The following is a 25,216-nucleotide window of genomic DNA, read 5'->3' on the forward strand; positions in this document are numbered from 1 at the left end:
GAGCAGAATGTTTAGCCTTGGTCAGGGTCTGGCAGGTGGATTATCTCTTTCATGCTGTGTTGGCATCTTTTGAAGATAATAGTTCATGCATACAGATCCAGGCAAGGATGGCATCTTGATTCCCAGGGCCCTTCCTCTCATGGATCCAGGAGTCAATGAATTGGATATCTGTTATCTCTGGGGCAGATGACAGATCATTCTCCCTGTTTAGCTGACAGGCATGGTCTGCTCATTGCCTTGGTTGGCTCATTGCCTTTGTTAGCACAGGCAGCTCTCTGGTGAGCATCCATAAGGATAACAAAGAAGCTTATTAGGAGTAGAATTGAATTTTATCCAAATGTCTCATCCCAAGAGAGGCATGTGTTTCATATGACAGTACGAGTTTTGCCAGTAGCCCAATCAAATGTTCAGACCATTAACTACAGCCCATGAGTCAGTGAAAATATAGCAGGGCTCCTTTGTTGAGGGAGCCTGGGTAGCCAACCATACTTTATAAAGCTTTGCACATTTATGCTGAGCTTGCCAAGGGATAGATATATCTCAGGCTGGATGACAGCTGCACCTTATTCTAGCCTAGTAAATGTTAATCAAGAGACACCATCAATGAACCAGGCTTACGTGTGGCCCGGAAGGTCCTTGTATCTGAGCTCCCACTGGGCAAGTGAAGGCGGTGGCTCATTGGACGACATGCCTGGGAGGGGGGTGACACTCCTGAGTCCTTGCCATAGAGTTGAAGGCCCCAGCTGGGCTGGGTTTTACCTGATTCTGGATAGAACATTTTCATTCACTAGAGAATACCCCTAAGCCACCCCCACCTGGAGATTTGAGGCCTCCGCTCACTCATAACATGATTGGAATTTGGGATCATAAAACTATATCACAGCCATGGGTCATGTATTCATGCATATCTACATACGCCCAATAACAGGACAATAATTGTTTCTCAAAGTGTATGTGCCTTTCAGCTGACTCCAGGATCTTATAAGTTGAAAACCCCAACAAGTGTCTGAGGTATTTTTCTACTATAAGCAACAGTAAAGGAACTGAAATGTTGTTGAGACCTGTAAGTTGAATGGCAAATGTGGACCCATGGGGTCCGGGGAAGGGTGTTTGGATGGCTGTGGTAGCCTGTTGAATGGGTACCATTCAAACATAGCAGCCTTTTCTAGTAACCTCTTAGTTGGGTCCCATCAAAATCCCCACAAGGGGAATGTGACAGTAACAGTAGATGAATAAGCCCACAAATCACTGGGCATCCTTTTTATTTGCTGGGGCAGAGACAGTCAGAAGCTTGGCAGTCATCTCCTCTAAATGAGATGTGGTGCCACTTGCCCAGATTACAACCAGGAACTTCACTTGGGGTCCCTGTGTGTTAATGGTGGAGTCGGGTTGCTGCTTGAGAGTCATCTGTCCTCAAGCACCCAGTCCTTATTTGGCAATGTCTTTGTTTGGGTTCACCAGGACGATGTCATCAATAGAGTGCAAGGCTAGTGCTTCCTCCAGGCATGCAACTCTCCCCAGAGCATAACGTATTCATTGATGGCAGCTACATGGGGAATTTAGGTTGCTTTGTGGAAGGACATTAAAGGTGCATTGCAACCCATTCCACATAAAGGCAAGTTGATCCTGGACTTCTCCATGCGGCAGGATGCTGAAAAAGGCATTGATGATATCAACTGTCTCATACCAAGTTCCCTCCAGTAGCCTCTGTAAGAATCAAAATGTCAGGTACTGCCAATGCAAAGAATGGCACCACAGCCTTGAGCCACCTATAATAGACAGAGGGTCACAAGGTACCTGAGGCCATGTGCACAGGTCAGACAGACCTACTGTATGGAGGAACAGTTTCTCAGGAACTTTGCCTCAAGCTTAGCAATTGAAACCAGCCCAACTGTCCCATAGAACTAATATTTTTGGTTTCTTTTGAAAAAGCATATAAATTAACCCTCACAGTCTTAAAATTCAAGAAAATTACAGTTATCTGAGTTCCTTTCTCAGGAAGCCAACCATCAGTCCTCCCAGATAGTATCAGGCAGTTGAAACCCACCAGGTCTACACATCTGGACAAGGAGAAACCCAACCCGTCACCCATCATGATGGCCTAAGCAACCACCTGCTTCCTGTTGACCAATTCCTCTTCCTCACCTCTCCCTAATTCCTGTTTCCCCACACATGGTTACATTTCTTCCCTGCTATATAAACCCCTAATTTTAGTTGGTCAGGAAGATGGATTTGAGACTGATCTCCCATCCCCTCAGCTGCAGCACCCAATTAAAGCCTTCATTCATCTTTGCAATACTCATTGTCTCACTAATTGGCTTTCTGTGCAGTGAACAGAAGGAACTAGATGGAATTGCTGATGTTTTGGTGACATAATGACAGCAGTTTTTTTCCTCCCTAAAGCAGGTGGGGATACAATGTCCTGGGTGACAGTAGTTGGGTACATTCACAGCCTTTCCCATGTCCCACTAAGGTGACCCTAAGTGCAGCAATTTCCATCAGGGATTGAGAGTGAAGGCCAGTGGGGGCACATATAGACAACACATCTATACCAAGAACACATGCAGTCGTGGGAGCCGTAACATAAAGGCTTCTAGGGGCCCAAAGGTCCCTTCCCAGAGCCAGAGCAGGTGGTGGTGGTCTCAGACCCTAAGCCAGAGAACATTATCTGTTTTCCCCTCATCCTGGTGCCAGGGATTGTGGGGATCAGAGGCACCAGTGCACAGATGTTCAAAATGGCCAAGAAGGAAATTTTCCCCCACCTTTTCACTGAACTCTGACATTGGCTAGGACTTCTAGTCATCCTTGGGGACAGAGGGACCTTGGCCTAACCCCTAGTCCGGATAATCTGTAAAAGCCTAGCCATCTGGGGGGAGGATGGTGAGGCTCTTCAGCTCATCTCCAGAGTCACTGGGAAGGACGACAACAAGCATAACGCTTGAATCAGTCATAGGGGCTATCACCATGCAAACCCTTGTGAGCTGCCTGCTGGGCCCCCCATGGTCTGGTATCTTGGTGGGGAACGCTTCAATCTCCTCCTCTAAGAGCCTCTTTATTGAATAATCAGGTTCAGAGAGCTCTTTGGAAATGCCATTGCCTAGATAGTCCAGGAGAGGGCGCCTGATAGTCATCTTTGCCTCACTGCTTCTGCAATCTTTGTTTTCTCGGAAGCAGCCACTTTTTCCATGCCTTAGGGATTTGTTAAAATCGCTGGATTACATCTGGGAGTGACTGAGCTGGCCTGATGAGGTTTACTTGGGCTTGATAACTAACAGTAGTGGCATAAAAATCCCTGGAATCTGAGTCTGGTGAACAGTCTCATCCTCTGCCTCCCCCAACCCCTCATTGTAGACCCAGAGGGCCAGGAGGGTGACTTGCGGGGCTGCTATAGCCTCTGCGAGGGGCGTCCAGACGTGTTTTTCAATGGCATGGGTCTTGTCACAGTGTACCAAACCTGACAGATCTGTTGGACCACAAGCAGTACCTAGCTGAGGACCAATGATCCCCCTTGGAAATGAAAAGCTTCTGTAAACAATGCGTTAGCACACTCTAAGGGTGCCCTGTGGGGTCCACTGGCACCTCCCAGAGACCCGGTGGCATGGTTGGCAAGTGCCCTTTGGTACCCTCAGACTCTTGCAAATGAACCACCAGCACCTCTAGGAATGCCCTGAGGGACTTTCAGGCTTTTTGTTTTTCCAAAAAGGCACTGTGCTTAATGGACCACTCGGCTCCTTTGTCAAATTGAGAGAGAGAGAGAAAAAGAGAGAGGGGAGGGACAGGAGGGATGGGATGGGGAGGGAAGGACTAGAAGTGGGAAAGTACTGAGTGCTGAGCTTCAGTGCAAGAAAGTGTCTTCAAGGATCCTGGTAAGAAAGTCTCTTCAGAGGCTTCTGAACAGAAGGCCTCTGCTCCCCTTATAAGCAGAGCTCTGAGTGGAGCTGTCTGAGCTCGGAATGTAGAGATGCATAAAAGTATGGCCTGGCTCCAGGGCCTGAGTCCCTGACTGCAGCTCCCACCAGACACTGCAATGCCTTGGCTGTGCACCAAATCTGTGGGGAGGGCAGCTTTCCCCCGTCTCCCCCATGCAGGCTGCCTGGTAGTTGCCTATGGTCAGGCCTATGGGATCACACTTGGAATTTTGACCTAGAGCTGGACCTCTCAACAATTATAGTTGGACATGTCAACACTCATCTCTCAACAATTGCTAGAACAGGTAGACACAACATCAGTAATTATGTAGAAGACCTGAACAACATTAGCAACCAACTTCACGGAATTCATATTTACAGAACATTATACCCCAAAACAGCAGAATATACATTCTTTTTTTTTCTTCTTCTTCTTTTTGAGACGGAGTCTCGCTCTGTCGCCCGGGCTGGAGTGCAGCGGCCGGATCTCAGCTCATTGCAAGCTCCGCCTCCCAGGTTCACGCCATTCTCCTGCCTCAGCCTCCCGAGTAGCTGGGACTACAGGCGCCCGCCACCTCGCCTGGCTAGTTTTTTGTATTTTTTAGTAGAGACGGGGTTTCACCATGTTAGCTAGGATAGTCTCGATCTCCTGACCTCGTGATCCGCCCATCTTGGCCTCCCAAAGTGCTGGGATTACAGGCTTGAGCCACCGCACCCGGCCAGAATATACATTCTTTTCAAGTGATCATGGAACATTTCCTGAGATAGCCCATATTTAGGGGCATAAAATAAATCTCAATATTTTAAAAGAATGCAAGTCATTAAAAATATGTTATCTGACTATGGTGAGATTCAATTAGAAGTCAATAACATAAAGATCTTTGGAAATCATCAAAACTGGAAACTAAAAATTACACACTTTCAAATAATTCATGAGTCAAAAAAGAAATCAAAAGGAAAATTAGAATGTATTTTGAACTGAATAAAAATGCAAAGGATATCAAAATTTATTGATGCCACTAAATCAATACTTAGAGAAATTTTTATGGTGGTAAACACCTATATTAAAAACCAAGAAAAGCTTCAAGTCAATTACTTCAGTTTCACCTTAAAAAGAAACTTAAAAAATACCCAAAATGTAGAGAGCTGGCAAAGGGATCATGACCAACTCAGCATTCCACTGGAAGCTATATGATCAAACAGCAAACTGTTTATCATGAATGCAAGATGTTGGCAAACTCACACTGGATGTGCCACCAAAAGATTTGCTGAGGGCCATCACTCCCTGGCACCGGGCTCTTTGAAGTTATCTACTGGGAAATCCAGTGCCTATTGTTCAAAGAATGCAGCCTTGCAAGCCTGCTGTGAACCAAATAGCAGACCAACAATTACCCAACAATCACCCCTCCTTTTCTCGCTATCTCTTTTACCTAATAAATATGGAGGACTGTAAAAGCTCAGGGCCCTTACCCACTAGAGGCAAGGTGCCCCCTGACCCCTTCTTGCAAATATACTCTTTTGTCTTTGTCTTTTATTCCCGTCCTCTTTTGTTCAGTACACCAGGGATCACGGCTGGTTACACCAAAAACTGAAAAAAATAAATGAAAAGTAATGAGAAAAAAGAAATAATAAAGATCAAAGCAGAAATCAATGTTGTGGAAAGAAAAACAATAGTGAAAATCAATGAAACCATAAGCTGGTTCTGAGAAAGAGCAATAAAATTTATCAACATCTAGTCATACTGATCAGAAAAGAAAAAAAGGCACAAGCTACTAATCTCAGAAATGAGAGCGATGGTATCACTACAGATTTTATAGTTATTAAAAGAAAAATAAGAGACTGTTATAAACAACTTTACACCACTAAATTTGATGACTAGGAAATGAACAAATTCCTTGAAAGACACAAGCTACCAAAGCTAACTCAAAAAGAAATATGTAATTCGAATTGTTCACTACCTATTAATGAAATTACAGTTGTAGTACAAAGCCACTCCAGTCTCGGATGGCTTCACCAAACATTAAAGGAAGAAATAACACCAATTGTACAACATCTGTTCCAGAAAATTGCAAAGGTAGGTATGTTTCTCAACTCATTCTTTGAGACCAGAATTATCTAAAACCAAAATGAGACAAAGATATTACAAAATAGGAAGAATACAGACCAATGTCTCTCATGAATGGAGATGAGCCATTCTAAAACTATTTTAACAAATTGCATCCAATACTACACAAAATAGGAAATACATCATGACCAAGTGGAGTTTATCCCAGTAACACAAGATTGTTTCAACATTCAAAAATTAATCCCAATATTAACAAAACCATATGATCATCTAAAAGATACAAAAAAGCATTTGACAGAATCCAACATCTATTCCTGATATAAACACAACAAACTAGGAATAAAAGAAACCTTCTTCACCTGTTAAAGGACACCTATGAAAAGCCTACAGCTAATATCACATTTAATGATGGGAGCCTTTGTGCTTTCCCCTAAGATCAGGAACCAGATAAGGATGTCTGTTTTCACTACTTCTAATCAAGACAGTGCAATAAGGCAAGGGAAAAAAAAGCTATCTAAATGGAAAAGAAAGAAAATTTGTCTTTATTAGCAGACATGGAACTAGAAACACAGCTACTAGAACTAAGTGATTTTAGCAAGTTTGCAAGATACAAGGCTGAGATACCAAAAAAAAAAAAAAAAAAACCTGTATTATATTTCCATATACTAGCAATAATTAATCAGAAATTGAAATTAAAAAGCAACACAACTTATAATAGCACAAAATAGGATATACTTAAGGATAAATCTGACAAAATTTGTGCCAGATGTGTATACCAAAAACTACAAAACTATGCTGAGATTAACTAATAAAAACCTAAAAGAAATGAGAAACTTGCCTTGCTCATGGGTTGGAAGACTCAATATTGCTAACATGTCTATTCTCTCCAAACTGATGTTTAGAATTCACACAATCCTAATCAAAATTGCAGTAGGCTTTGTACAAGTCAACAAGCAAATTATAAAATTCACAGGGAAAGATCGAGGACTGAAAGCAGATAAAACAACGTTGAAAAATAAAGCTGGAAAACATGTCACTTAAGTGTTTTCAAAATTTATTATTAAGCTACAGTAATTCAGACAATGTGGAATTGATATCAAGATAGACAAGCAGATCAATGGAATCCAATAGAATCCAGAAATAGAACCACACATCCATGATCAGCTGATTTTTGACAAAGATGCAAAGGCAATTCAGTGGAAAATGGACAGCTTTTTCATCATATGCAAAACATGAACTCAAAATTGATCATAGCCAAAAAGGAAAATCAAATCCTATAACACTTCTAGAAGAAACATAGAAGATCCTTGTGACCTTGGGTTAGGCAAAGCATTCCTTCAATATGACAACAAAAGCATTGAGCATAAACAAAGAAACAAAATGATCAAATGGACTTCATCAAAATCAAGAACTTCTGCTTTTTAAAGCCACTGTTATAAAAATGAAAATTGAAGCCATGAGCTGGGAGAAAAATGTTTGCAAATCCCATATATGATAAAAGATTTGGTAGTCATATCATGAGATTTCTCAAAATACAATAAGAAAACAAAAGGCTGGGTGCGGTGGCTCATGCCTGTAATCCCAGCACTTTGGAAGGCCAAGGTGGGCAGATCACCTGAGGTCTAAAGTTCAAAACCAGCCTGGCCAACATGGGGAAACCCTGTCTTTACTAAAAATACAAAAATTAGCTGGGTGTGGTGGCACACGCCTGTAGTCACAGCTACTCAGGGGGCTGAGGCAACGGAGAGATACTCTGTCTCAAAAAATAAATAAAAAATAAAGCAGGAAGCAATAAAATATTGATGAGACACTTAAAAAGACATTTCATCAAATAACATAAATGGATGGCATATAAGCACGTTTTTTAAAATGCTGAACATAATCAGGCATTAGGGAAATGCAATCTAAAACCGGTACACACTGAAAGTAACAACACTGGTAGTACCAAGTGTTGGTGAGGAGGCAGAACAACCAGAACTCTCCTAGGCTCTACTGGGAATGTTAAATGATACAACCACTTTAGAAGGCAATTTGGCAGATCCTTAAAAAGTTAAACTCACACCTTCCATATGACCCAGCCATTCTACTTCTATGTATCTATATACAAAAGAAATGAAGACATGAAGACATATGTCCCTACAAAGATGTATATACATAAATGTTCATAAAAACTATATTTTCAATAGTGAAAATCTCGGTAACAACCTAAATGTTCATCAACAGGTAAATGTGTTAATCAACAAATCATGGTATATCTATACAAAGTAATGTTACTTACCAATAAAAGGAATAAACTATTGATATATACAGTAACATAAATGAATCTCAAAATAATTGTAATGATAGGAGTCATACTACAAAGCATAGATGATGCATGGTTCCATGCATGTAAATTTCTTCGAAAATGCAAATTATTCTATAGTGACAGAAAGAAGACCAGTAGTTGTCCCAGCAGATCAGTGGTTGGGATGGGATGGGGAGAGGGAGAAGGAAGAGTGAGAAATTACAAAGATGCAAGAAGGAATTTGGGAGTATGACAGATAGGTTCATTATCTTGAATATAGGGATGGTTTGTTTCATGGAAAACGTGTCAGAACTTATTGTATAGGTTAAATACGTGAAATGTATTCTGTGTCGATTGTATTGCAATAAAAGTATAAAGTTTTCTTCAAATTAGAGGTGGAAGTGAGAACAAAACTCACAGATGTATACCTTTCAGTCCTGTGGATTAATTTTTGGCCAAACCTGCTTTGGAAAACAAGATCCCTGAAATGAATGTGGCCTCACAGAATATATCCTAGCTTGGTCAAATTTAAGTAAGAGCTGTAACATGAATGGTTCATGTAACTGTTAACTGTCAGTCAAAAACAGAGTCAGGAGTAACCACTGTTTAGTCCAACTCATTAAAGAAATAATAAAGCAGGCGGCAGTTAGTGGTGGTATAAATGGTGACATAAGTGAGTGTATAAACCAGTGGAACTTTCTAGGGACCAATTTGGAAGAAGTCTCAGAATGTGCTCAGCTTTTATCTCGACAATACTATTCTTAAGAATTTTAAAAAGTATATTAAGGATGTGAGCAGATATTTAGTATATCCAAAACAGTATCATATATATTTATTATTAATAATCTATTATTTATTGATAGAAAAAATTTTAATTACTCAAACTGTCTAAAATTAGATTCAATTATAGAAATCCAGCCACACAGTGGAATACTATGCACATCAAACTGATGACCTGGAAAGATCTTAAGGGAGGTTTTTCATAAGTAATGGAAGAAATAAGCTACTGAAGGATATGATTAACTTGTAATAAAATGCTTATAAGTTTCTATTTGCATACATATAATAGGAAAGATGTATATCACTATTAACAGCAGTGATTGCTGTGTGTTGGAATTGTGGGTGACTTAAAATCTTTTGGAGACTTTGCTGTAGTTTCCAAATTGCTGCCACAATACGATTTTATTTTTAGTCAGAAAAAAAGTAACGTATGGAGGTTCTTTCTTAAGGGGTGTGCTTGAGCCGTATTTGAGCATATATGATTAGTTAGAGGACTCAGTGGCGTGCTGTGTAAGTTCCTTTGATATTTTGTGTATTTCAGAGGGAAAAGGAATAGAAAGGACAGCACAGCAAGTTTCAGATATTTGCCTCCTAGCTCAGTCCTGAAATGTATTGCTGAGTCCCTGAACTTGTATCTGAGGTTTATGGAAAGATAAGAAGGAGCTGTTTTCATTACAGACTGTGTGAGACAGGGGGCATGCAGAGCTGTCTATGCGACAGTGACAGAAGCAGACCACTATTTCAGCTGCATGTGAGACACAGGGTGGCTGCAGCTTTACTCTGTAGGGTTTGTCCTTGGCTTTGTGTGCAGTGTTGCCTGGGCACTGGTCCCTGTTCAGCATGGCAGTGGTGGTGGGCAGAGCTGGGCGGATAGAAGAGCACATAGAGGGCTGGCTCCTGAAGCCCTGAGATCTCCTTAAGATCCCCTGAAACAATGGGCACAGACTTAAGTGAAGGCAGAGGCAATGGGAGGCACCCCAAACACTCCGAAACCAGCATAGCCTTCCCAGGCCTGAATTTCAGGCATCTGTGGCCTCAGTTATTCTCAGTGGCTCTGGAACCTTCAGCAAAGACATTCACACACTATTCAGTGCACACGCTTTATTTTGGCATTCAAGCCACTGCACCAACTGGGTCACATGGAATGTTAATTAAGGCAAGGTAGGCAGAAGGAAAGGAGGGCATGTACAGTAATTGCTCCTCTTTACGGAGAAGAGAACCTGCCACAGAAAAAGATGCAGTTGGTTTTGTGGTGCCTGATGAAGAAAAGGAAAGGGTGGTCTGCACAGAATCTTGGCTCCATTCTGCTACACCGGGAATTCCTGACCACAGCAGTGGCTGCGGCAGCCTCTGTGCCTTCCTCATTGACCTCCACAAAGCACTTGTGGGCAACCTTGGACACAGGCACATTCTTCTTAGTTGACATTCCAGAAAAGTCTGCCTTGGCTTCATCAAAAGCATCGATCATTCCTAACCTTCGAAGGAAAGGCTCCAAGTCATAACTCTCCTCCAGCTTTAATCTAGGAAGGAAAACTTGAACCTTACTTTTTGTCAACTTTTCTGAATTTGTCCAGGCTTTGAATTTCTCATATGTAAGTGCTTTTTCCACCTAGGATAAGAAAGAGCCAAACCTTAAAATTTAGATGACAATAGCCTGATACCCACACACCCCTCCACTGATGACATGCAACTAGATGGTAAGTTCTGGTCCAAGAAAATCTACAGATATTTTCTTTTATAAAAACCAAGATTTTCTCCCAAATCTTCATCTTTTCCAAGTTTTATGGAGACAAGTGTAAAAGAGCTAGTAAACACCTGAGACAGGCAGAAATGTTTAATAAAAATAATTTGTACCTAACTCCTTTCAAATGTTAAAAACATTTTTTAACAGTTTAGAAAATTCTAACCAATTCATTACATTAATCTTCACGCAGTACATATTACTCTGAGTGGGAGAGACTGTTTGACAAAAGACAAAGAGCACGGCTCAGAACTCTGCTTCTGAGTCTAATCAGGGGACTATTCAGGGTTAAATCAGAGGGTAACTCTTACAGAGCAAAGGAGAGGGAATTGGGTTTCATCTGAAGATGAAGGGAGGCATGAGAAGGGAGCACGAGATGAGAAATGTGGAATTCAACAAGACTTCATCTGGTATCCTTGTTTGTCCTCTGCTTGTCCTGGAGTTAGCTTCAAATTCTTCAAGATCCATCACTCTTTCTATTTATCAATAAGGTAGAAAGAAAAAAGGGAGAAGGGCCTTCTACTCGCATCTCCCCTTCCCTTTACCAACTGGAACCCAGGTGGGTGCTCTTCTCCAATGAGCATTGTTTTGATTTTGACTCTATTTCTAGACTCTCCTAATTTTCTCATAAGTGGCTCCAACAGATGTCATCCCTGACTTAGGGCAGTAACTTTCTGATTCCAAAGGGAAGCCAGGGAAATCAAGCAGCCCACCCTCAACATCCTGAGAACTTGTGTGCCAGAGCTGGCTCCTATCGATTGTTAAACCCTTCATAGCCTATAGTCAGCCATGGTGGGAGTATTTACCATGTCATGAGAATCAGCAAACTTTGTAAATGAAGGCTACTTCCACCTCCCAGAGCTGGTGTACCAGTGCACTATTAGTCTTGGACCTCTTACCTTGCAAGTTTACCTTTTCCCTTCCTGGACTCTGCTCCTTATCTGTCATAGTAAGACTTTTCTCTCCTCTTGTATAAGGTAAATTTCTCACTTGTATTTTAGACTTTTGCTATTCATAGTGTGGTCCCAAGCATATGTATCACTTGGAATCTTGTTCCAAATGCAAGACATCAGGCCACACTCCATTGAATCAAAATCTGCACTTTAACAAGATCACTAGAATCATATATGTGCATTAATGTTTGAGAATCACTGCCCAGATTGATCTCTACCCTCTTCCAGGACTTTTGTGCAATAATCATTGGGCTTTCAAGTAGATCATCCATGCAGAATAAAGAATAATATTCCAATTGACCAGATGGATTCACAGCCGAATTCTACCAGAGGTACAAGGAGGAGCTGGTACCATTCCTTCTGAAACAATACCAATCAATAGAAAAAGAGGGAATCCTCCCTAACTCATTTTATGAGGCCAACATCATCCTGATACCAAAACCTGGCAGAGACACAGCAAAAAAAAAAGCATTTTAGACTAATATCCCTGATGAATATCGATGCAAAAATCCTCAATAAAATACTAGCAAACTGAAGCCAGCAGCACATCAAAAAGCTTATCCACCATGATCAAGTGGGCTTCATCCCTGGGATGCAAGGCTGGTTCAACATACGCAAATCAATAAATGTAATCCATGACATAAACAGAACCAAAGACAAAACCACATGATTATCTCAATAGATGCAGAAAAGGCCTTTGACAAAATTCAACAGCCCTTCATGCTAAAAACGCTCAATAAATTCGGTATTGATGGAACGTATCTCAAAATAATAGGAGCTATTTATGGCAAACCCACAGCCAATATCATACTGAATGGACAAAAACTGGAAGCATTCCCTTTGAAAACTGGCACAAGACAGGGATGCCCTCTCTCACCACTCCTATTCAACATAGTGTTGGAAGTTCTGGCTAGGGCAATCAGGCAAGAGAAAGAAATAAAGGGTATTCAGTTAGGGAAAGAAGAAGTCAAATTGTCCCTGTTTGCAGATGACATGATTGTATATTTAGAAAACCCCATCATCTCAGCCCAAAATCTCCTTAAGCTGATAAGCAACTTCAGCAAAGTATCAGGAGACAAAATTAATGTGCAAAAATCACAAGCATTCTTATACACCAGTAACAGACAAACAGAGAGCCATATCATGAATGAACTTCCATTCACAATTGCTTCAAAGAGAATAAAATACCTAGGAATCCAACTTACAAGGGATGTAAAGGACCCTTCAAGGAGAACTACAGACCACTGCTCAGTGAAATAAAAGGGGACACAAACAAACAGAAGAACATACCATGCTCATGGATAGGAAGAATCAATATCGTGAAAATGGCCATACTGCCCAAGGTAATTTATAGATTCAATGCCATCCCCACCAAGCTACCAATGACTTTCTTCACAGAATTGGAAAAACCTGCTTTAAAGTTCATATGGAGCCAAAAAAGAGCCCGCATTGCCAAGACAATCCTAAGTCAAAAGAACAAAGCTGGAGGCATCACACTACCTGACTTCAAACTATACTATAAGGCTACAGTAACCAAAACAGCATGGTACTGGTACCAAAACAGAGATATAGACCAATGGAACAGAACAGAGGCCTCAGAAATAATACCACACATCTACACCCATCTGATCTTTGACAAAGCTGAGAAAAACAAGAAATGGGGAAAGGATTCCCTATTTAATAAATGGTGCTGCAAAAATTGTCTAGCCATAAGCAGAAAGCTGAAACTGGATCCTTTCTTTACTCCTTATATGAAAATTAATTCAAGATGGATTAGAGACTTAAATGTTAGACCTAATACCATAAAAACCCTAGAAGAAAACCTAGGTAATACCATTCAGGACAGGCATGGGTAAGGACTTCATGTCTAAAACACCAAAAGCAACGGCAACAAAAGCCAAAATTGGCAAATGGGATCTAATTAAACTAAAGAGCTTCTGCACAGCAAAAGAAACTACCATCAGAGGGAGCAGGCAACCTACAGAATGGGAGAAAATTTTTGCAATCTACTCATCTGACAAAGGGCTAATATCCAGAACCTACAAAGAACTCAAACAAATTTACAAGAAAAAAACAAACAACCCCATCAAAAAGTGGGCAAAGGATATGAACAGACATTTCTCAAAAGAAGATATGCATACAGCCAACAGACACATGAAAAAATGCTCATCATCACTGGCCATCAGAGAAATGCAAATCAAAACCACAATGAGATACCATCTCATACCAGTTAGAATGGCAATCATTAAAAAGTCAGGAAACAACAGGTGCTGGAGAGGATGTGGAGAAACAGGAACACTTTTACACTGTTGGTGGGATTGTAAACTAGTTCAACCATTGTGGAAAACAGTATGGCAATTCCTCAAGGATCTAGAAATAGAAATACCATATGACCCAGCCATCACATTACTGGGTATATACCCAAAGGATTATAAATCATGCTGCTATAAAGACACATGCACATGTATGTTTATTGCAGCAGTATTCACAATAGCAAAGACTTGGAATCAACCCAAATGTCCATCAGTGACAGACTGGATTAAGAAAATGTGGCACATATACACCATGGAATACTATGCAGCCATAAAAAAGGATGAGTTCGTGTCCTTTGTAGGGACATGGGTGCAGCTGGAAACCGTCACTCTCAGCAAACTTTCGCAAGAACAGAAAACCAAATACCGCATGTTCTCACTCATAGGTGGGAATTGAACAGTGAGATCACTTGGACATGGGAAGGGGAACATCACACACTGGGGACTATTATGGGGGGGGGAGGGGGGAGGGATGGCATTGGGAGTTATAACTGATGTAAATGACGAGTTGATGGGTGCAGCACACCAACATGGCACATGTATACATATGTAACAAACCTGCACGTTGTGCACATGTACCCTAGAACTTAAAGTATAATTTTAAAAAAAGAATAATATTCCAATTAACAATATATTTAGAACTCTCTCTTCTTAGGTTCATCAAAACTTGTCCACTCATATATGTATACACTCAACAGAAAAGCATGAACATATTCACCAAAAGACACTCAATGATGTTCACCCAGCACTACATGTAATATCCCCAATTGGAAACTCCTCAAATGCCAACTGGTAGATGGACATAAAGCAATGAGCTCAGCTGGATTCCACAGACACTCAAAGACTCATTGCCTGGGGCTTACCACGGCGAGGTCCGTGTCATCATCAGGAAGCAGAATGACCATGCTCAGCTCCTCTTCCACATACGGCAGCTCCAGGACCTGGGTGTGCACCTCGTCCACATATCCCATTTTAAATTTAGCTTCCTTAAACATCATCTGCACTGTCTTTTTTTCCTAATAGAAACATGAAATTAAAATTAGATCACTGAAAAATGGGAATAATTTACTAAAAATAGGATACATCTAACTCACAGAAACTCTAGGTGTGTATAATTTCTGTTTCTGCACATTTATGCTGATAGATATAAAATCTTCATTAGTACATCTTAGTATGAATAGAACAAACTATTGTTCCAGCAAATCAACTATTACCGGGTGAGGAAAAAAAAAAACAGTTTGGTAAATGGACAAGGACACAAAAATCTACATTATTCTTAGAAGAAGTTGTGTTTGTTTTCTAGAGAACATTCATAGAGAAGCTTTCTCATGGAAGCTTCCAACTAAACATTACTTATTGAAATTAAGGTAAATATTCAGGCCCTTGGGCTGAAGGATCTGGTTAGAAAAGATGTACAGTACAAACTCAGAATTAAAGTTGCCCAGTTGTAGAACAGGTTTTATGCCCTTGGTTTTCTTGGGAAGGGGACCTTGAAGAGATGTGTAAGGTCTGCTGTTTTTAAAGCCTGCATCAAATATATTTTTAACTTTCATATCTTTGTGCAATATGAAATTATCAGGTTGATGGATGTCAAATCCCAAGCTAACAACTATTGATACCAGTCATTTTCATATTCAAAAGGGAATGTAAAGTTAGGGCTTTACATCTGCCAACATTTTTTCTTGTGTTCAGGATTGTATAACTTTGATTTTTAAGGTAATAAATAGGCATAGTTGCCACTGATATTGCAAAAAGGTATCTAACTAGCTCTAGACAGTAATAGCATCATGCAAACATAATTCCAAGGCTTAGAAGAAATTCTCCTCCAATCCAAATCATATGACCAGAGATGGAAGATAGATTTGATCAAAGATGGAAAAACAAAACCATGAGTACCAAAATTAGTTTTGTTTCTCTCCTCCTTCCGCCATTAAAGACATACAGGAGGCATTAAATTTATTCAGAAAAAAAGCCAGGCACAGTGGCTTATGCCTGTAATCCCAGAACTTTGGGAGGATAAGGCAGGTGTATCACTTGAGGCCAGGAGCTCTAGACCAACCTGGGCAATATGACAAAACCTTGTCTCTACAAAAAATACAAAAATTAGCCAGGCCTGGTGGTGCACCTGTAGTCCCAGCTACTTGGGAAGCTAAGGTTGGGTGATCATTTGCGCCTGGGAGGTCGAGGCTGCAGTAAGCTGATATTGCACCACTGCACTCCAGCCTGGGTGACAGAAAGAGACCCTGTCTCAAAGAAAATAAAATAATATAATTCAGAAATAGATTAAAATCAAGATCATGTCAAATAAATTATTCATTTTTCTAAAAGAATATTTCCTGTAATATTACTTTAAGAAAGTAGCAGTGTATCTGAAAACTCTTTCCCTACCTCGTTGGTTTTAAAGAGCATTCCCCTTGTGTACTTTCTGTCAAATTGCTCATTCCACTTTCCCTTGAAATAGATGGCATTCACAAGGACCAGCTTTGTCAGGGGATTGACTGTCCCAGCATCCAGTACCTCTGAAATCTTACCTATAAAGAAGATGAGAGTTTATTGCAATTTGTGGGGAAACAAGTATTACTTTACAAACATCCTTTGATCCCTAAGGCAGAGGCTTGAGAGGCAGCCTGGAGTTCTGTCTTCCTGGCCACCCGATGAATTGGGCGATGGTGTTTAGCAGTGTGGCATACACAGTGCATCGCTTGTGCTTAAGAAAAAGCCTTGAAGTAGGAAGGGCAACTATCATTTTGCCCTCAATTTACGGATGTAGAAATTCAGGATCAGAGCATTTGCCAGACTTTTTGCCGAGTGCACACAGGTGACAAGCGGCTGAGTTGAGAACATCACCTCAGAGTCTTGATTCTGACTATGGGGTAGTCAACCTTGGCACTATCATATCCCAGCCTCACCACTATTGTCATCTTAAGCCAAATAACTCTTTGTTATGGGGGCTGTCTTGGGCATTGTAGGATGTTTAGCCAGCAGCATTTCTTCCAATTTTGACAACCAAGACTGTCTTCAGCCATTATCCAATGGCACCTGGAGGGCAAAGCCACCCCTAGTTGAGGATCATTGCTGTATACATATATTCTAACCTCATCAGACAAGGAATGGCTTCCAAAGGATGAGAGAACACAGACCTGTCAATGGGAGAAGGCAGCGTCTCTGAAAGGGGTGAATGGGGCAAAGGAATTAGGGGGATGGAATAGAGGGGCCCAAGTTGAGCTGTCCAATGAGAGGGTAACAAGGTCATCCCCAAGGTCCCCTCCAGCTCTAATATTCTGGCGGTCAGCCTAAGGGAAGGAAGGGTATAAGCAGCCCTGCAAGAGAAGTGACAGGTATAGAGCAGTGGGAGGAAGGTGTGGAGGAGCTTCTAGATTCCTCAGGTGACAGTACTGCTGGAACAACTGGAGAGATGCTTTAAAGGATGCCTCCCCTTTTTTCCTACTGAAGTAAAGAATTGGCAGAAATATTTCTGGTGGGACGGAGTGTGGTCTGGGCAGGGAACACTGCAGGCTCCATGTTGCTGCACGTCCAGAATAGGGAGCAAATTCAGAAAAGGCTGCACTCTGAGAGCAAATATAGCCACGGCCAAGTTAAAAAGGAAGGAGAAGGCTGCAGATCAAACCACTAAGTTGTCCTCATGACCACGGGGAGGAGATAACATGAGAGCCCTCTCTAAGCTGCAACTTAATTGAATGCCATTCCATCTCCGAGCATGGAAGGGCCTCTCAGATAGAAGATTAACAGGATTCCAAGGAGGAACTATTTTCCAGGGATTTTTCCAGCATGGTCCACAGGGGAGGAGGTCTGAGATTCAACATTAGTTTTAGAAATTAGGACTTCATGATCTGATAAGAAACGACAGAATTGCATTGTTGACCTGCAAACTCAGCAATACACACAAACAGGCCTGTGGTAAGCAGGTCACAGTGGCAACACCACGGAGGTCCCATCCCAGCCAATCTCAGCCTCACTGCGTAGTAATTCCAAATCCACAGAAATGAAACTGTCTCACCTTCAGTCTTTTCTGCCACCCAGTCATTTATATGTTTCCTGCACTCTTCCGTGTCTTCAGCAAAGGACAACTCCTCCAGCTCTGCCTGATAGAACTTCTGACAGGATTCTTTAAAGTCCTGCAAACACAAAACACTGAGTTTGGTCTCATTTGGTAAAGGCTCCCACAAATGCAAAAGCATTTTGTTTTCTCTTACTGCGTTTCTACCGTAAGTGCTTGGACAGGTCACACTGCACTTTATGGTGCATGCGTGCAATTAACGAAAACCTATTCTTCCCTGGTACTGGGCAAAGCGCTCGGTTTGAGGAGGTCCACAGCCTGAGAAGAGGCAGCTGAGACACCCAGACACTTACAGGACATCATGAGCTGCCACTATCCACATAACAGCCCAGAAGCATCCCTGTCAAACACTGCACTGACTTTAAGATTGCTTCCCCCACTAGGCAGTTACTGCCTAACTAACTAAAAATGAGTAACTAACACACTGTTACTCATTTTGCATCACCAGCACAAACTACAGAATTGTGGTTTGGAGTAAATGAGAGGCTTTATGAGGGAACTAGATTGTTAAGAAATCGTGTTGAACTGCAAAGAAGGAAATAGCATTTTAGATCTGGGTCATACGGTTGGTTGGAAGAATACAGAGCAAGGAAGGCCCCATGGGAATGGAGGGTGATAGGCCTGGATCATAGTGTGTATGTGCAACTGGGTCCATACATGTGCGTGCATGTGAACATCTGTGTGCATGGGTGCATATGTGTGTGCTTGTGCACCTGCATGTGTGTGGATTGCATGCATGTTTGTGTGTGTGTGTACACATGTATGTGTGTTTGTGTGTATCAGGAAGAGGATTAAGGGAAACAGTGGCAGGGAAAGAGCCTTGAAATGTAAGTTGGGGTCCAATCAGAAAAGGCCTGTACCAAATACATTAAAACCCAGATAACTCACCTCACAAAAACCTGGCTTCAGATATAACAGGCCTGGAAACTGGCTCCCAGCCTCTGTCCATTCCATGTTCTCAAATACTTTAATTTCAGCCAAATAAAGGGGATATAGAGGGAAGGAAGAGACAAGCCACCAAGAAAAGTAGAGGTTGATTCCGTGTCCCCAATATTATAACAGGAGAAGATCAGGCTAAAGTTCAAAAATGAAATGGATTCATCAGGAAATTCCTGGATCCAGAGTCACTTTCTGAGGTAGATAAACCCAGAGCAGGCAAATTCCGGGAACAGCACCCAGCAGCTACCAGGACAGGGATGTACTTGAACCTTAGAGGAGCCCTCTCAGAACCTCCAGCCAATAGGATGGCCCAGTTTGCTGTGATCGGTTCACTAATTTCCAGACAACATCACCCTGCATATTATGTGCCATAATTTTTGAACCTCACTGATTGTACTATGCCAGGCTGGACTAGGGAACCTTGGAATTATATGCCTAAGTAAATAGGAACTACTTAAATTTAAAACCTCAGTTTTATGAACAGATTTCCATTTTAGAAAGACAATTGTGTCAGTTGTAGATGCAATTCAGAAGACGGGGGCAAATTTAAGAGAATTTGAGAGGCTATCTCAGCAGGAGGCAGCCCAATAACCACACATGGGACTGGGGAGGAGCTCTGTACAGCACGTCGAATGGTGTAGTCACTCAGGCATAGGGAATTAAGGGGGAGAAGCAGGGCTGCATGCAGGAGAATTGACATATTGGGATTGATAACAGGGATGGGTGTATCAGAAACAATTTACAAAGGATGTAATTCAGAAGCCATCATAAAATCTAAAATTGTAATTTCAGAAGTGTAATTCCAAGCATATTTTAAGTCGGTACAGTTATACTTTATTCTCTACTCTTCTGTAGTCTAACTTATTTTCAATTTCTTTTTCATCAATATATGAATACTACTTACTGGAAGGAAATCACACGTCTTTTCTCCAAAGAGCCTGTTGGCAGTTCTAAGCAAGTACTGAGTGTCAGTTCTGTTAACTTCACTGAGAAGTGACTGGAAACCTTGGTGAATATCTCCATCCTTGTATAAACAAAGTGCCTGGAAACAGAAACCAACACTGACTTTTAACACTGCCATTATACTCTCCCAAAGAGCTTCCTCCAAACAAACCTCTGTGCTAAACAGATCACACAGGATCCTACTTTAAAAAGGTTTGGCCTAATTCTCTAGCACAGGGTTTCTCAACGTGGGCAATGTAGCACTGACACTTGGGGCCAGGACACTTCCTGGTCTCATATAAGCGTTGTAGGATTTTTGCAGCACTTCTGGCTTCTATCCACTAGATGTCAGTAGCACCTCTCAGTTACGGGATCTAAAACTCCAGGTCTTGGCAAGGGTCCCCAGGAAGGAAAAATTCACCCACCGACCCCTACCTCCCACCCCCCTGTTAGAACCACTAGTCTAGCAAATTTATTCATCCCAGCAAGGCACTGTGCAATAATTCAGGGGGAAGGCAGAGCTGAAAAAAGTAACTGGGATGAATTACGACTCAGGTAATACAAACAAAAGCAGCAATAAAACTAAAAATGTTTCATCTGCAATTTTACAGAAGTTCTCCAGACCATATTAGAAATTAAATGTCAAGTCAGAGTGAGAATTAAGGTTGTTCCTATATCTCTCAATCACCTGCAGTCCAAACCTTCACTCCTCCAATCAGTTGAAAGAAACAACCACAGAAGGATGTCAACTGGGGTCCCTAGGTGCATTTTAGGAGATTGTCTATACACCCCTGATATTGGTGGTAAAGTGACATCCATTTGGCAATTATCTCGGATATTTTCACCAATAGTCAGAGAACTGTTCCTAAAGTATTATCTCCCACCTCGTTTGTAGATAAGGTTATATATACATCACCAGTTTGAATCAAACAGATTATATATTCCTCTAAATCACTCCAGAAGATATGTCTACACTTGTATTACATTCCTTTCCCAGGATGCATAATCGTGCACTAAAAATAACCCACTTAACAAAAAGTTAATCTAGGCAGCTGCATGTCTATTTAAAATATAATGTTAGCAAAAGTTTAAAATGTAACAAGGTTGGAATATTTTGCCTTCTTGCGGGACAGAATGATAGTTTATCTTACTTATCAAAGGTGTGAATTTGCCAGACTGTACTGATGATCTGATCTAGAGAAAATAACTCTATGGCTTGATTTCTCTCATAAACATCGGAGGAGGTGATCCGTCCAACATATTTCACCTTTCTACCCCTTTCTGTTCTTCTCCACTGCCGTGCTGCTCCCCCTTCCACCTCCAGCTCCACAGGCTTTCATCAGCTGGAGCAAAAGTACAGAAAGACAATTCGATGGAAGCACAGAGAAACATGCCGTTCTCCTTCCTTTGCGACAAGCACACATACCTGGGACATCTGGGCTGCGGTGCTTCCCTTTGCCCCCATGAAGACCATGGCCAGGGCAGAGGAGATGCTCATGGGAGAGAAGAACACGTTTCTTGAGTTGTCCTCTTCCCCTAATATTTTAAATAAGCTGATGGCAAAAGTGCCATTTGCTTCACAGAGGTCATCCATCAGGGAAGGTCTGCATCAAAGGCACAGCACAGAAAAGCACATCAGCTAAGCCCTCCTGTGGCCACACAGTCATTCGTCCCCGAGTCAGCAGACACTGAGGTGGTGGAATAACCACCCCCCAAAACACTTCCACTTCTAATTCCCAAAACGTGACAACATGATCTTCCCTGGCAACAAGGACTTTGCAAATGGTACTCAATGAAGTATTTTGAGATGTGAGATTATCCTAAGTTATCCCAGTGGACTCAATGGAATCACGAGGGTCCTTATAAGAGACGCAGGAGGGTCAGAGTCGGAGATGGAGACATGAGGACGGAAGCAGAGGTCAGAGGGGTAGGGGCCACTGATGAAGGAATGTGACCTCCTTGAGAAGCCAGAAAAAGCAAGGAAACAGATTTTCTCCTAGAGATTCCGGAAAATAATATTGCTCTGCTGTACCATTTTGGACTTAGGACTTCCAGACCTGTAAGATAATAAATGTGTGTTGTTTTCAGCCACTAAATGTGTGGTAACGGGTTACCATACCAATAGGAAACAAAAACAATGTGTCTTGTTTTTCTAAGACCAGCCGAGCGGGCGCAAAAGAACCAGCAAGTAGGCAAAGGTCAGGCGCAAAACTGCACGTTTATTTTGGTAACCTAAGGTGTGCGGGAGAAGTCTGTCGGCCTCCGGCAAAGGAGGCCGGCAGAGTCTCCCCGCCGTGGGGCTCTCCGACAGACTTCCCACAGTCCCGACATCCCGACAGGAGTGGGGCTGCAAGAAGGCCGTGTGGCTCAATGGCGGAGAGCGGCTTTTCTAGGAGTGGGAGGGCAATAGGTGGGGCACGGGCGTGTCAGGGGCGTTCCGTAGGTGCGACCAGGTAAATCTTGGTCTCTTCAGATTGACGTCACCTGGCGCATGCCCAGTTGGTCTGCACCCTCCCTGGGCGCCGGCTGCATTTTCGCGCGCGCGGGAAGAGTTGGGGGGGGGGGGGGGGAAGAACCCGGAAGTGCACCATCTTGCCTCAGTTCGTCCAAACACAATGGTTTATTCATAAAATAGCCTATCTCAGGGCCCATGACTGGTACCCCTCTCAGCAACAGGGGCACAGATACCCTCCAAGACCTGCTTACTTGCTCCCTTGGTGTAGCAGCAGCCAAAAGGTCTTGGTGCAGACGGGTGTGGTGGTTCACACCTGAAATCCCGGCACTTTGTAAGCCTGAGGTGGGCAGATCACTTGAGGTCAGCAGTTTGAGGTCAGCAGTTTGAGACCAGCCTGGCCAACAAGGTGAAACCACATCTCTATTGAAAATTCAAAAATTATCCAGGCACGGTGGTGGCAACTGTAATCCCAGCTACTTGGAAGGCTGATGCCAGAGAATTGCTTGAGCCCCAGGAGGTGGAGGCTGCAGAGAGCCAAGATCGTGCCACTGCACTCCAGCCTGGGCAACAGAGTGAAACTCCATCTCAGAAAACAAAACAAAACAAAAACAAAACAAACAACAACAAAAATCTTGGTGCCAGGCACTGTTTTCAGCACTTTCCATTATCACCCAACAACACATGAGATCAGTACAATTATTGCCCCACTTTAGAGATGAGAAGACTGAGTGAGGTTTTGTAACTCATTCCAGAACCCTCAAGTAGTCATAAACACCTGGAACCCACAGTTTGATTCCAGAGCCTGAATTCTTAATCATCACACAAAATCCCCCCATTGCTGCTAATTATCTTTCAGTTTAACGTCTACAACATAAAGAATGTTCTAAAACTTATAAATGTAATTCTTTATCAATAAAAACTATGTCTGTCATCACATCCTGCGAAAATAGCTAGATTCATTTCACCAAATGTGGAGAGTTTGTTTGAAATAGGCTGACCTAAAATATGGGGCTACCGGAAAGACAAAAATACATTATTTTTCAAGGTGACTCCAAAAAGATGTCCCATTTTCCCCAAGAGCTGCTGAAACTGGGTTATGGAGTTGCAAAGAAAGCCCATAGGTATGGATATAAAATATGAAGCCCTCATCTAGTCATCGGGTGAGCACTTTTAATTAGGTGCCTTGATTTTTGATTCCTCCTGGCTAAGAGAGTCTTAACATTCCCCTCAGCTTTAATAAACTTTAGACAACGCAAAGCTGACTAAATAAAGAAACTAAACAGGCCTCCTCCTGCCTCTAGGCCCTTTCTTCCTGTTTCTTAAAGCATTTTATTTAGAGAACTTGTCATTGTAAATTCTTTATCAGCCCCTTTGAGATGTAAATCTTTTTTAAACGCTTCTTGCTAGTTTTACATCCCAGGACTGGTCTTTGTTTACATCCCAGGACAGTCTTTCTCAAAGACCTGCAAGCCATCCCTTTGAAATGTAATTATCAAGAAAGATATCATCCCTATCAACCAGTTCTGTGGAAGGGAGAAGCCTAACGGAGGGGGGCACCTTGCTTGAAGTGCTAAAAAGCTATTACAGCTTACTATTAATTATTATAATTTTAGTACTTTTTTTTGAGATGGAGTCTCACTCTGTCGCCAATTTTAGCACATTATTATAAGTCCTACGTTATTGTTCATTTCTATCAAACCTTATAAAAACTTGGGCTATTATTTCACAAAATACTACAGTTCACCAACTCATCTCAATTTCCCTGAGCCCTTTTGCTCTTACAATTGAGAACATTTGGGAAAATAAAAGGACAAATCATTATCTATAGTCTCAGGATCCTACAAGATATTTTTTTCTATTATATTATCCTTTTTTTCATAAACATATATAATTTTTAACTGAAAAAATGTAAAGTCAAAACAAGAAAAATATGCTCCAGTTTTGAAAATTAGCAAATGAGCAAAACAAAAAGTCCTGGAAACTCTATCTAGAGATATAAATCATAGTGCATGTGTTCATTTCTATAAACAGATGGAGCCTCATTCAGTTTCCCAGTGGCCTACAAAGTGCCTGGTGCAGCAGCTTTGAAACTGTATCCCTTTATTGGGGGTCTTGGACAGTTCTTTTGGGTCTCTTAGGGCACAAGAGGAAAGGGGAATTGAGTGGCTGAGACAGGGAAGTGGGGAACAACTGTATTAACCAAAGAATCTTCACTGTTGGATGTTTTGCTTCCTCCTAAGATATTTTGCTTCCTCCTAAGATATTTTCAAACAGAAGGGTGTCTCTTACTTCAACACAAAAGTGATCTTATATTTCTTTTAAAGTGTAAAGGCAACACTCTAAATATAGAACAACAGTCTAAAGCAGTGCAAATTCTTTAAAGTTTAAAATAAACGTTAGTGCAGTTCAGAAACAAACAAGTAGGGTTAGGGTTATGGTTAGGGTTCAAAAAACTAAGTAAAATAAATGTGAACCAAGAAAACACAATCATGGCATAATTTGCACCACAGTACTCTGTACATAACAGGTTGTTTATTATGGAATAAAATGTTCCGGTTCCTCACTATCCTCACATCATAAGGCCTCTCCAGAGCTTATACTAGGCCCTGCAGATGTTGGAAGGCAGAGGAGTCTGTGCAGGAAAGTCCCGGGGTCCCTCATGACCTCATCTTTCACTTGAGGACATTTCAGAGACTGGGAGGCAGGAAGGAAGTCAAACTTCATAGAACTGGGCCCACCAGAAGGTGGCACCAAAGAAA

The 25,216-nt window shown here is 41.7% G+C and overlaps 1 protein-coding gene across 2 annotated transcripts in view; it reads right to left on the bottom strand.

The window, feature by feature from the left end:
- The window catches only part of SERPINB8 (serpin family B member 8), a 51,078-nt gene that overhangs the window by 20,169 nt on the left and 5,693 nt on the right, over nt 1-25,216 (bottom strand). Inside the window, exons 2-7 of one of the 2 annotated variants that reach the window (XM_026448225.2) lie at nt 21,429-21,606; nt 19,965-20,102; nt 18,062-18,179; nt 16,432-16,574; nt 14,907-15,059; nt 8,121-10,646 (exon numbers count right to left, since the gene is read on the bottom strand). In XM_026448225.2, the coding sequence (XP_026304010.1) occupies nt 10,242-10,646; nt 14,907-15,059; nt 16,432-16,574; nt 18,062-18,179; nt 19,965-20,102; nt 21,429-21,596 (1,125 nt within the window). In that variant the 5' untranslated portion in view covers nt 21,597-21,606 and the 3' untranslated portion in view covers nt 8,121-10,241. Of the gene's footprint in view, nt 1-8,120; nt 10,647-14,906; nt 15,060-16,431; nt 16,575-18,061; nt 18,180-19,964; nt 20,103-21,428; nt 21,607-25,216 lie in introns of those variants that run through there. The other variant, XM_026448226.2, reaches the window with a different exon arrangement.

Source organism: Piliocolobus tephrosceles, chromosome 18, assembly GCF_002776525.5.
Source record: "Piliocolobus tephrosceles isolate RC106 chromosome 18, ASM277652v3, whole genome shotgun sequence".
Taxonomy (NCBI): domain Eukaryota; kingdom Metazoa; phylum Chordata; class Mammalia; order Primates; family Cercopithecidae; genus Piliocolobus; species Piliocolobus tephrosceles.